Raw genomic sequence first — 13,493 nt, forward strand, 5'->3', positions numbered from 1 at the left:
CCTACTGTGTTGTACATATGCACATTTAAAGACAAGGAATGTTGTTTATCCCTGGGGTAATGTTATAGGTGTGCATCTCTAATTATGAGATTTACAGATGTAGGTGATCACGGAACAAAGAAAGGTTAATGATGTGGGTGATCACAGAACAATAGGAAGGCAATTAGCCTCAGAGAAAGTAGGAAGAGGTCCAGCTAGCGGAGCCTGAGGCAACGCCTTGAGAACTCTTTTTGTTAATTTAGCACGATTACATAGAACCAATTACATAGAACCCTTGTGAGAATTCAGGTAGGATACTAGTTACTTAATCGTTGGCCGGAGAAACCCTTTGATCTAACTGGCTAACTCTAACCAGAAAGGCAGAATGAGGGGTCACCTCACCCGCTGGTTGCTGCTGCTTCTCTGCCAGGAGTGTTTGCACTCACTGAAACAGGAATGCAGCTAACGGCCTTGGCCAGAAGCTTCCCACAGGCAGAGCAATCCTGGCTTCCTGTGTTGATGGATGAAGTAGGTTGGGAAAACATGATGGCGGGATATTGTGGCAGAGGCTGCTATCTCACCTGAGAGTTGGAAACAGTTGAGGAGACCCTCCCGTTCTCCACCGATGATAATAGTTGAACACAGGCAGGGAGGAGGCAGCTGTGGATCCAAAACCACGCAGTTCCTCCAGAGGGAGCTAATTGACACTCACTGGCTAAGCTTTCCCTACAGCGGGAGTAGGAAAATTGTAGTAGTTTTAGCATTTCGAAAACCATTATTCTTTTTTTTCCCTTAATAACATGCATACGCAATAGGCGCTCATCGTGGCTTGCTTTTTTCCTTGCAATTAATAATGGGCGCACAGTTCTTTAAAAAAGAAGAAAAAGAATGACATTTGCATGTCTTTTGATGAAGAGTCCTGATCTTGATGGAGGCAGTCATATTTGTAAACACTTTGTGATCAGAAGAACTAATTGCCCTCACAACCTTTGAGCACGTGTGCTGATAATGCAGTCTCTGTAAAAACATTTGGGGATGTTTGCAGACCTGTATGAAAGGAGAGAGTTTGTGGATTGAGACAGGTTTGGCTGCAGATAGAAAGTCTGACACCGTACCCTTCTCCCTTCCTGGGGGCCCCCTTTCTCTTTTTATTTTTATTAGATACAGTTTCCCGAGAATAACATTGGATCTGAGAGTTGAATTTTTAAAAAAAATACAGCCAGCCAATTTTTTTCTGTCCATGTCTATGTGTTTGTGCAGTTAAAAAGAACCTAACAGACAAGCCTGTTTTAAGTTTTTACCTAAGTTGGCACCACCTACATTTTCCAAGTAAAAGAACCAAACATGCCAGTGTTATTTCCCAAGCATCTGATGTGTAAACGATTTCTCTTGGATTTCTAGGGATGGAGTTAACGTTTAACTACAATTTGGACTGCCTGGGAAACGGGAGGACAGAATGCCACTGTGGAGCAGATAACTGCAGTGGGTTTCTCGGAGTGCGGCCAAAGGTTAGTTGTTCCAGATGAGAAAGCGTTTGGGGGCAAAAATCAGTAAATAAATATGATGTTGCACCTGACTAAATAGTCCTTGGGTTTACTGGTTGGGAAAAACAGGGCCATCTCACCTTCTTTCATCTTCTAACTTTCCCACATATTTCTATAGGGCCAAACATAGAGGTTTGTCTGAGTCATTTGCTATTACGTCTTTCCCTTTGTTACATTACGATACCTGCATTTTCAGATGCCTGTCCTTCCCCTGTTTCATACACATCAGTAATTTTAAATTGTGCAGTGCTCTGATACAAAGGAAGGAAGTGCTTCAACCTTTCGAACAGGTAGAAAGAGGTGGCCTTTGAGACTTTGTTGGACTACCGTTTCCATCAGACCTAGTCAGCCTGGCTAGTGATGAGGAACGATGGAAACTGGAGCCCAACAATGTTGGGGGAGCCACATTTTCCCTGCTCCTGTCTTAGAAACAGCAGAAGGGCTGCAGTGGGTATTGTCTTTCCTTTTCCTGAGTCGAATCTCTCTAACCTTGTCTTGCTGTGACTTCTCCTTCCCACGGCCAGACGGCGTGTGCGACGGCAAATGAAGAGAAGGCCAGAAACGCAAAATTGAAGCAGAAGAAACGGAAGATAAAAACAGAGCAGAAGCAAATGCATGAGGACAACTGCTTCCAGTGTGGGGACGGGGGTGAACTGGTCATGTGTGACAAAAAAGACTGTCCCAAAGCGTACCACCTCCTCTGCCTTAACTTGACCCAGCCACCCTTCGGTAGGTGCCTGACGACGCTCCTTTGCACTGTGTTCTTGGCAGGCTGAACCGTGGTGGGGCAACTTTGTCTCTGTATTCGCCGGCCATAGAACAGCCTTCGCCATGCAATTTTTCTAAAGGGGATGGTACTTTACAAACCAGAACAAAGTGCTTCTACTAATGGCAGGAGGCAGTGACTTCGCGCTGGGCGCCACATGTTCCTCCCCAGACCTCTAGTTTCATGCTAAAAGCTCTAGCTATGATGTCCAAACTTGACCCTGTTTGAGGACAGCAGCGCCTGGCATTGTGCATTTGGGGAGGTGTCGCATAGCACCGAAGGATATAACCATGTTGTTAGAACTGCACAAACATCGTACGTGGTGAGTGGGTGAGGGGATGTCTGTGAAACCTTTCACACAGCCTGAAATCTTTGAGTCGAGTTTGCCATGAAATGTGTGACTCACCTCCACTTGAAAAACATTGTTTTTCTTGAAATTAATGACATGATGAGCATAATTCCCACACAATTCCCGTATGTTTCTTCTGCTTAGCAACTGTTTTGAGTTAATGCCTGAGTCACATTGCCGGGGCTATCTAATGATGCTCTTATTTTGGGGCCCAGACTGAAGTTAGCTTATTTATCTCTTCAGCTCCATTCTCGCAGTCACATTATTCCAACTCCCATTTCAGACAGGATAGAAAGAATATTTGGTCCCCTCTTTTTCTTTGCCTTCCAGTATCCTCATACCAGCTCGCACTTCACTAATATTTATTTGTTAGTTAACTTTTATGTCCCGTCTTTCTTCCAGTGAGCTCAAGGTGCTGTGCATTGCTTCCCTCCCGCATGCAATCACTTTCTCCTCATAGCAGTCCTATGAGGCGAGTCAGGATGAAAGAGAGCGGCACAAGGCCACCCTGTGAGTGTCACGATTAACTAGAAGCCAGCTCTCCCTGTCCAGTCCTTTAAACATTACAGTGCACCAACTCTGCAGCTTGATTTGGTTTTGGAATGAACTAAGGAAGGGGAGGGGGTGGGTTCCATTTATTCACCCAAACAAATTGCCTCCTATTCTCCTACCATAATCTGTGAAATCTGAGTTTATGACAGGACCTTAGATAACTATTTGGGGTTTTTTGGGTTTTTTTCTGGTGAGGATCTTTGCTCGTTTTGGCCATTCTCATCAAACATGGAGTAAAGATCATCACCAGACCCAATTGTTTCAGTTCACCTTTTCTGAGAACTTAGGAGTACAATTCATTGTGTCTTACTTTCTCTGCATGTGCTAGAGATACATTTAAGACAGTTCTTGAGTTTAGTCATATCAGGAGATTAAGATTAGGGCCAGCGCTGTCGTTGGACTGTATGAGAAAGAACCATCGCCCTATCTGTTTTCCCATCTCCTTCCTCCCTTTACAGCATGATTCAGATAATTTATGTCCTGTTTAGTATATCCAGATTCATAACAACAAGCCATTAAGTGGGAGTCTAGGTTGCTTTCCCTTGCCTTTAAACCATCAAACTTTGCTTCACTCTTGATTTCTGAACCAGAATCTTAAAGTAGCTTCAAACTGTAGTTTGAAATCCTGGTTTTGAAGGGCAAAACCATCATTTCCTGGTTTGGACTAGTAGCCAACCATGTCTTTATGCCAAGGAGAAAAGGATCAATGGAGTCAGAATACCTCAAGTGTGAGGAGTGTGGGGCACAAGCCCACCATGGCCAATGACTAAGGGTGCCTCAGCAGCCCAGTGGCAGGATTCCTTGTTGTTTGATGAGATGTTTAGCATGGCTCCGTGCAGTTGTGTCATTCTGTGTGGATCTTCCAAGTTCCAGATCCTCCTCCTCTTGACGCTCTGGACACCCTAAAGTAATGGATCTTTTCTGTCTCTTCAGGGAAATGGGAATGTCCGTGGCACCAGTGTGACATCTGTGGCAGCCCAGCGACATCCTTCTGCGAGTTCTGCCCTCATTCGTACTGCAAGGATCATGAAAAAGGAGCCCTCGTAGCCTCCGCCTTGGAAGGGCGCCCTTGCTGCTCTGAACACAACCCCAAAGCCCCCGTGGCGCCCGAGTACTGGTGCAAGATCAAACGCCGACTGGAGCAGCAGAACCCCGAGGAGGAGTCGAAAGAGTGAACTCATCTTCCCTTCCCAGCCAAAACAAAAAAAAAACAAACTCTTTGAGCGGCAAATCATTGTGAATTTGGATCAAGTGCCATGGGACCTTTGTCTTTGGAACTGCCTCCGTGGAACTCAAACCGGGACCATCTAGATCTCGAGGCGGCTGGTACGGGCACGGCGCGCCAGCCTCCGTTGGCCCTCGGGTGTCTTCTTAGGTTCTCGGAGAACAGGAAGAAAGTGTCTCGGCAACTTTCTGTGGTTGCTGTTTGAAGAGGAAAATCTATCTGACGTCGAGGGGGGAGAGGGGGAAAAAAGACATCATGTTTTAAGTACGTTCTTTGAGTGTAGAAACCAAACATAACAAAATATTTATTTATTTAATTTTTAATGGACTTTAGAGGATTTTTTTTCTGGTCCTATTGCAGTCAATGTGTCTAAAAGGAGTAGCAACACCGCCCTGGTATCTATCGCTGTATGTATCTGTATTTCCGCCCCCCTGCCCCCCAAAAAATCCTTGTCTAGGTTTAGAACTGTTAAGAAAAGCTACTCTTCATACCAGTCGCCTTTCAGAGAAATCTGTGGAAGAAATGAATAACAAGCTTATTGTGGCAGCTGACAGTGAGACGACTTCATTCCAGTAAGTTCACCATGGAAGAAAATTTTGAGACGAGAAGATGCTGTATGTCAGTTAACTTTCCAGAGAGTGAATCTTGATCATGATACCAGAGGTTCTCCCGCAGTGAACGACAAGGAATCCAGTTGTTTTTAAAGTGTGTTCGGTTTGACATGACGCTTGGAACAACTTCCAAAAAAAAAAGCACCATACAGAGGGCAAGAACTTACATATGGTGTTTGAAATCCCACCTTTGTTTCGAAAAAGCTTGGGCAGGAGATGCTTATGATGGGCTGTGTCCATAATAATCTGCCATTTTTAGTGTGAAAAGCTGTAAGCAGCCTGGGGAATATCATATGTTTTGCTCAGCACACCGTTTAATTATGCATATGTCACTTTTCTACTGTTAATGAATTTTGGGGCAAAGAAGTGGGAAATCTGCTTTTCTTGCCCATTGCAAGTATTTGCCACCCCCTGGGGATCAAAGTCAGCGCTTTGTTACCTTCTCCACTTTTACTCTGCCCCTCATCTTGAGTCCCATGTGCTCTTTCTTCTGTGGATCAAGTGCATCAGGAGTTGTAATCTGGCCCCTTGGGTTTTCCAGAGTAGACGTCGTCTAGATGGGCGGGATACAAATCTAATAAATAAATAAATAAGAACTAGAGAGTTGAAGATGCTGTACGATTTGGATCTTCTTTCTGGGGCTTTGTAACTGTTTCGGTAGGTGATTGGTCAAATGAAGTCTCTCCACGGAGGAAGATCAGTCAGTCTAGAAAAGCATAATGTGTCTAGGTGGTCCAGAAACCCTTGTGTTTGTTCGTTGTTCTTTACAGAGTGACAGTACAGCACTGAAATAACTATTTTAACGTATTATTTTCTCCTGGAGGGGTTCTCTAAACTTCCTTTTCCTTGCAGTGTCAAAATAATGAATTCCTGTGACAGCATTTATCTTCAGAAAATGGACAGTTGGCAGGTTTCTTGTGTTCCTCAATCAGGTTTTTTTGAGTAGGTATTTTATCTTGCTTTTAAAATGCCTGTAATCTAAGGGAAAACAAAATACAGCTTCTGTTTACTTCTTTTGTACAGGCTTAAAAATAATTTTAACACACTACATTTCTTTCAAGCACATGAGAAATCTTTTTAGCTTCTGGGTCAGCTTGTAGTCTCTCTCTCTCGTTTTTCTTTTTAGCCCACAGAATACCTTGTGATCACGATGCATGTTCCTGAAGTCTTTTGTGGGCCAGTTGAATGATAGCAGGGCACAACAGGAAGATGCCAATCATTCATTACACTAAAGGAAAAATAAACACTACATTTTAAAAATGTGTATTAAAAGTTAAGAGTTTAGTTTCTGAATGTATTTTCTGGCAATATTTCCTTATTCCTTCTATCTCCTTCTCTTCCTTTTAAAAATGGTAGTAGTGGCAGAATAGCAGAGGGGAGAGGATTTTGCCCCAGTCTAAAAGCCTAGTATTTTCACCACAGCGTTTATAGAACTGTTCTTGCCCTCTTTGTAAAGCTGGTGGGCGTGGAATGGGGCAAGGACGGCACATAAACACACTCTGCCATGCTGTCTTCTCCATCCTCTTCTGTCACTTGGCAATGATGGGAATGCACAGGTCATTTTCCTGACAGTGCCTTCTGAGAGCCAGTCTTTTCACTGGGGTCAGCAAAAGATGCCAATAAAATTACAGGAAGGGGTTGAAATGCAGCACCTAAATGGCTGTAGACAGGCTACAGGCATTATAGCATCCAAGGTGGGGACGATCTCATATGCCACCCAATTTTAGCTCTTCACTTGCATCTTCCTCCCCCTGCCTCCGTCCCTCCCCACCTTTGCCTGCACATCTCAGCTATCACACACAGCTTTCAACTCCAGGCTTTTCATGTAGTTGAGAAGCGTGTAATAATCTCAGAACTGGAAAGGACCCTATCGATCATTGAGTCCAGCTTCTGTCAAGGAGGCCCAGTGGGGAATTGAACTCCCAGCCGCTGGCTCTGCAGCCAGGGACCTCAACCCCCGAGCTATCTAGCTGTCATCATCACCCTGAGCCAATACTGGAGTTGTACCTAGCACCATTCTTGTGGCTTGCAAGTCACTTTAAGAGCAGTTTTGTAAGAATATATTCATAGGCACTCCACTACAATGTCACCCTTACAGAAATGTGCTAAGAAGAGAAGAAAATATTCTTTACAAGAAGAATATCCATTAGGTAGAAATGTTTCAGATCTTAGATGGACTGATCGTGAGTGTTTTTACACTTTAATTCATTATTCTTAATTTTAATGTCCAGCACTTGTTTTTTTTTTTTTATTATTTCAAAAATTGCTACTGGAAAGCCAGTAGATCTTTTTGTTGTTGTTGTTAGAAAAAAAAGAAAAGCTGCTGCTACATATAACATTTTAATAGTGTTACAGAAATACTAATCATGGAGTAAAGAGTTTCTTACTGTGATCAAGACTGGTATCTATTATTCTTAGTTTTTCTCTATCCCCTTGCTCCCAATTCTAACTATTTATCATGAACTTGTTTCTTTTAAAATGAGTGATTGAAAGAACACTCCTTACTGGAGGTGGGGTTTAGTTGACTGAAGAGCATTATGTCCTAAGACTGGCCTTCTTGTAAGACATTCCTGAAAGACAACCCACCCTTCATGCCTGTTGGTGTTGCAGCTTTACCTGGAAAATGCCCCCCTTCGCCTCTCCCACTTATTTCTAACTACATGTAAGATTAATCCATCAGATTGTCTTCAAGCAGCTAGTACAGTTCTCAAGAACATCATGCTTCCAATCCTGAATGTATTTACAATAGGAATATCTTTCCCTGTGGCTGCAAATCTGTGCCCTCTTTAATTGGGAATGAATTATGTTGAGCCTGAAGGCAATTATTTTAAAGTGAAACATGTAGTCAGTGGGACTTACATCTGAGTAGACGTGGATGCTGTGGTAGCCTGGATGCCTAAATGCTGGTCTGAGCTCTATGTAGAACTGGTTAAGGCTTGCTTTACTCCATGGATGGAGTATGCGTGTTACCTGAAAAGTGGAATATTTGCTGATTTCCGTACTAGAATCATGCACTTCTTTGTTCTTCTTACCTTAGCCATTAAGATATAAGAACAGAAAATGTTTTCCGCCCAGGGTTGTTATCTGTAGAGTACGGAAGTCTTGAGGCTGCATTTTTTCGTCTTTCCATTCACCAGAATTCAGGGTGGCTTCTCCCACTGTAGTTTCAATGGCAAAGATGCACTTCCATAAGCAATACTGCTTTTCTGCAAGCGCATGAAAAGGTACTGTGCAAACTGAAATCATGTGCATTTCTCTTCAGAGAGTATAATAAAAGTCGTGATGCTGCAGCTATGCTCCCTGGATGTCAGCCAGGTCATATCATGATGAATATTGTCCTGTATAAGAGAATGTGTGTCTGTGGAAACACATATGGGTTTGTCCGTCTGTGTTTGAGTTACATATTTCTAGATCTGTAACTTCCCCATCAAACATTATGGTGTTCACAGCACACACAAGCAGTGGACAATCAAGAAACAGTTCTGGTGTAGGAACAGCAGCATTACTCGTAATAATAATTAACATGTCTTGGATCATGTTTTAGGGAATGGAGTAAGAGCGATAATTTTTATCTTTTTGTTCGTTGGGCGAATCTGGCCACTTAAATTGCCATCTTGCACTGCTTTTTCACCCATTTGTTTCCAGAATGGGCATGACTCCAGGCTGTTTAATTTTTAAAAAATCAGAGACTTGAATCTCTGGCCTCTTGCACACTAATAGCAAATGTTTTTTTTTTTAAGTGTTTTTTATGTACTATCTGATATTTTTCCCAATGCATTTGGGACACGCACACACTTGATAACATGGCATTTCAGCAGTTCGCAGCTGTGCATCTCTGCAGATAAAATGTAGAGTGAGAAACGAGACTTTTAACACTTTTTAACAAAAAGTAAAAGGCAAGGAGTGGGTGCATCACTTGTCTTTGCGCTTGGACTCCTCTGACATATACAGGTAATATCAGGAAGATGTAATTAAGTAGAATATCGTTGGCAATGGCCTTCTAACCATAGATGACTGTATATACTGAGAAGTTATGGGTGGGGTTTGGGAGGGGTGGAGTGTCTGCCGCTGGTACAGATTTTAGTCACTTTAACATTGAAACTTCTGCCTCACTGAATTCAGGGTTTAATGTACTTGAAGCCGTTTCCATTCTTACTTTAAAACATGTGTTTTATTTATGTCTTTTATGGATTATTGTGAAAGTATCTTTTCCCATCTTATCATGGAATCTAAAATTGATTTCCGTTCCAGTTGCATTTCCAAATGAATTGGAAAGTGTGTGTGTGTCTGTGTGTGCGCGTGTGCACACGTGCGCATGTGTGTGCCCATTTCCTGGGCTCGTAAGAAAGAGTTCCCACAGGGAGACAGCAGCAGCGTTATGACTTTCCAACGTGATTACTTGCAATGTTGAATTAGCCCTTTCCCTTTTTTTTCCATTCCCTTTCACACGTTTCATGAAAAAAAATGCACTTATTGAAACACTCCTGGATGTATGATGAATTGCTGGAGGGGGTGAAGTTGGGCGAAATAGCCTCCTGTGCCATTCTGTTGTGCAAAAAAAAAAAAAAATCCCATCGACGATGTAACTGGTGGCAGAAGCTCACCCTTGGTTCTCAAGAGAGGATAAGAAGAAATGGACGAAGGCTTTCTTTATGCAGAAGCCTAGGAGCACAGCTGATCAAAAACTAGTGCTTTATGCATGTGTTGTTATCACTAGGGTTTGTGCAGAAATTGCATGTGTTTAATTGAGGTGAATGAAGTCCAACACCAGTGCTTCTTAAATTGCAACCTTTTCTCCAGGTGTAACTTCATTTCAAATGAAAGAATACTGCCACCTTGCCAAAGCAGTGCCCCAATTCACTGCTTCCTATTCGTAGTATTAATAGCTGTTGTACCTAGAACCTAATGTGGTGTTTCTGCCAGGTGCTTTTTCTTCATTTGGAAAAGTTAGGTTGGTGTATTGAATCCTCTTCTGAGTGACTGCCCTGCATCCCTAAGACTGGACATCCTTAAAGAATTATTTCTCAATAAGAACTAACTGGAGGAAAACGTCATGTTGGCTTAATATCAATTCATGTCGCTCTGTTATCTAGTTCATGTCATTCCTCTGCTGGTTGTGTTGGGTTTTTTTGTCGTTTTTTTTTTTAAGCAAGTAACTTGTGTTACCATTGAAAATCAAGATGGAAAAAATAGCTATTATGGCTGGCTAGTAACAAGACTGTGTCTTTTTATTGTTTATAAGGGTATGTGCTTATTCCAGGGTTGCTATTAAAAAAAGAAAAAAGAAAATCCATTTGTACCCACATATGTGATATTGCACAAAGAACACCGATACCAACAATTTGTCTTCATTCCTGTGTACTCTTTATCTGTAACAACGACTTTGTAGAATTGTTATTTCTGTAGACCTTGTTACGATGTACCAAACTTTGTAGATTCTGTGAAATGTTATTTTAACAGATATCACCAGAGTCTTTAATAGCAAAATCATTGATATTCACTTAAAAATCATTATCTTAGGAGTTTCTTTAAACCCAGATAGAAGCTCTGAACACTAATGAGTGGTGTTAATTTTCCCTGGGGGTGTTCCATGGGGACGTTACTGTATTATGACTTGATGTTGCTGCGTAGACTTTGAGACTTTAACAACATTTGGGAGGGTTTTGTTGTTTAGCCTACGTTTTCTTGCATAGTGTGAAATCTATAAAGCTTGGTTAACCTGTATATAGATAGCTCATTGTTTACTAGTCACAGTGTATCTAGAATTGCCTGTAATATTTTAGCTTCTTATTGAATGTGAGTGATGGTAGGAACATATAATTTTTGTACATTATATTTACTGAGATGTTGCCTTTTTTATTTTACAAATACTTTGGAATTCAGATGTGTTTTTGCTTCCGTGAGAATTAATTTGGAAAGGTTTTTAAAACGACATTCCACTGATTTAAATCTTTGCTTGAGGTTGACTTCAATAAATTGTTCTGAATGTTCCAATTATGTGACTTAGAGTGTCCACTATCTTTCTGGCATAATGGGTTTTTTGAGAATAGTCATTTATTCCTCCTAACAACCCAAGTGTTGGTTAGCGCTTTTCTTGTGACAAATGAGATAAAATGGCGGGACATCACTTGCCATGCTTGGCGTATTTGGAGTCCAAAAGATGGAACGACAAAGAAAAACCTTGAGCGCAGAGAGTTCAGAAAGGTGACGCAGATGATCAAGTGCTACACTGGGGCATCTAATAGCTCTCAACCTATACTGTACATAATCAATCCCTGGCTCAATTTGGGGAGGCTTTGGCATGCTCAGCTGCCAGATGTCTTATCTGTTAAAATGTCTAAAGCCAAAGTTTGGCCTCCCAGAATCTTAGGGGAGGGAGTGTTAGTTTCTGTTGTAGGAAGGAGGCGAGGAGACCTTTTATCCCAATTTCTGACTCTCCTGTCCCTCCCAATGCAAGAAAGCCTGAAAAGGAGACGATGAAGGGGAAAGTGGATTTCCAGGAAGGGGAAGGGTAACAGCCGCCTTGATAAGAAGATGGAGATTTGGATGGGATGTATCTAGAAGAAAGTCCTGAGGTAAATAATGGGATGCTGTGTGCTCCGGGCATCCTTGGCATCTCTGTTTGTTAGCAGCTCCTGCTAACAGAGAATGTGGAAGTGGTGAGGTCTGAGGGTGGCAATTTTAAAGAAAATTTGTGAATGAGCTCTGTCTGCAGTGTGATGTTTTGAGAGAATGAATGGAACTGTGAGTCGGAAGAGAATGTCCTGTGGCGTTTGGTATCCTGGGGAAGGGATGGAAATTGGTAATAACTGGAGGTCCTTAGCAGGACCACTAAAGAGCTAAAGGGAGAGTCTCTGAAGAAGCCAATGGACATTTGACTGGGAATCCCCTCCTGAGAGACCAGTAAAGTGGAGGAAGCAAAAAAAAAAAAAAAGGATAAGTACACCTAGGGATACCTTTTAAGCAGAATGAGAGACGGAAAGGGTGATTAGTAGAAGAAGCTATTACTTAGGTGGGTGTACTGGGAAGACTAGGAATTGGGGTGGAGGGAGGCAAATGACATAAAATATACAGTAATTCAGGCTTTGGAGAACAATTGCATCCGATGGTCACCTAAGGGAAACCAGGGAGGGGACGTATGTGTGAGAATTTGATTCTCCCTTGCCCCATATTATAATTGGGGTTTGTCCCCGAGTAATACCTTGCCAACAAAGGTCCGCAAAGTCAAAGCTATGGTAGCGAAGTATGGAAGTGAGAGCTGGACCATAAAGAAGGCTGACCTCCGAAGAAGTGATGCTTTTGAACTGTGGTGCAGGAGGAGGCTCTTGAGAGACCCCTGGACTGCATGGAGAACAAACCTATCCATTCTGAAGGAAATCAACCCTGAATGCTCACTGGAAGGACAGATCCTGAAGCTGAGGCTCTAAGATTTTGGCCATCTTATGAGAAGACTCCCTGGAAAAGATCCTGATGTTGAGAAAGAGTGAAGGCAAGAGGAGAAGGGGACGAGAGAGGATGAGATGGTTGGACAGTGTCACCAAAGCAACCAACATGACTTTGACCCAACTCCAATGGGAGGCAGTGGAAGACAGGAAGGCCTGGCGTGCTCTGGTCCATGGGGTCACAAAGAGTCGGACATGACTTAACAGCAAAGCAACAACAATAAGGTAAAGGTAAATGTTCCCCTTGACATTTAGTCTAGTTGTGTCCGACTCTAGGGGGTGGTGCTCATCCCCGTCTCCAAGCCATAGAGCCAGCATTTGTCCGAAGACAATTTCCTTGGTCATGTGGCCAGCACGACTAGACATGGACCACTGTTACCTTCCCACCGATGTGGTACCTGTTCATCTACTGAAATTTGAATGCTTTTGAACTGCTAGGTTGGCAGGAGCCTAGACTCTGAGTGGAAACGCATGTCTGTAGGTGAAAGGGGGGGGATTCTATTTCAAGACAATTAATTGATAGTTTAAACTAAGGTGCAATTGTTAATATGGAATATGTGTGAGAAGTGTTCAGAATGGAAATATAAATTCACATAGAAAATCTGGCAAATTTTGGAATGTGAACATGATGACTTATAAAGCTAAGCTCTTCCTCATATAAAAATTAGTCAAAAGAGTAGAATGTCGTGCCTTTGTATCTACTGACCTTTAAAACAAAGCACCAGTCAAAGCAAGATTTTTATGGCTTTGTTGTTATGTGCTGTCAAGTCGCCTCTGAGTTATGGTCACTCTATGAATGAGAATCAACATTGCCCATAGCTGGCAATGTTGGCATGGAGGAGATGAGGGAGGGGAATGGAGCATTCACACTAGAATGCATATATGACATTTACTTCGAACATTTCAGACTGAGGGGGCATTCTTGCAAATTCCTACATGGAGGCATAGTAATATTTTTATTCCTAAATGTATTCCTAAACATTCATCTCCCACCCAAATTAGTGGGACCAGGACACTGGGTGGTT

The 13,493-nt window shown here is 42.4% G+C and overlaps 1 protein-coding gene across 4 annotated transcripts in view; it reads left to right on the forward strand.

Annotated features, from left to right (window-relative positions):
* The window catches only part of NSD3 (nuclear receptor binding SET domain protein 3), a 73,289-nt gene extending 64,529 nt beyond the window's left edge, over positions 1-8,760 (forward strand). For all 4 annotated transcript variants that reach the window (XM_072978918.2, XM_078379659.1, XM_072978919.2 and 1 more), the window contains 3 exons: positions 1,381-1,487; positions 2,048-2,252; positions 4,124-8,760. In XM_072978918.2, the coding sequence (XP_072835019.1) occupies positions 1,381-1,487; positions 2,048-2,252; positions 4,124-4,365 (554 nt within the window). In that variant the 3' untranslated portion in view covers positions 4,366-8,760. The remainder of the gene's footprint in view (positions 1-1,380; positions 1,488-2,047; positions 2,253-4,123) is intronic.
* Positions 8,761-13,493: the final 4,733 nt, after the last annotated feature.

Source organism: Pogona vitticeps, chromosome 8, assembly GCF_051106095.1.
Source record: "Pogona vitticeps strain Pit_001003342236 chromosome 8, PviZW2.1, whole genome shotgun sequence".
NCBI classification, from domain to species: Eukaryota; Metazoa; Chordata; class Lepidosauria; order Squamata; family Agamidae; genus Pogona; species Pogona vitticeps.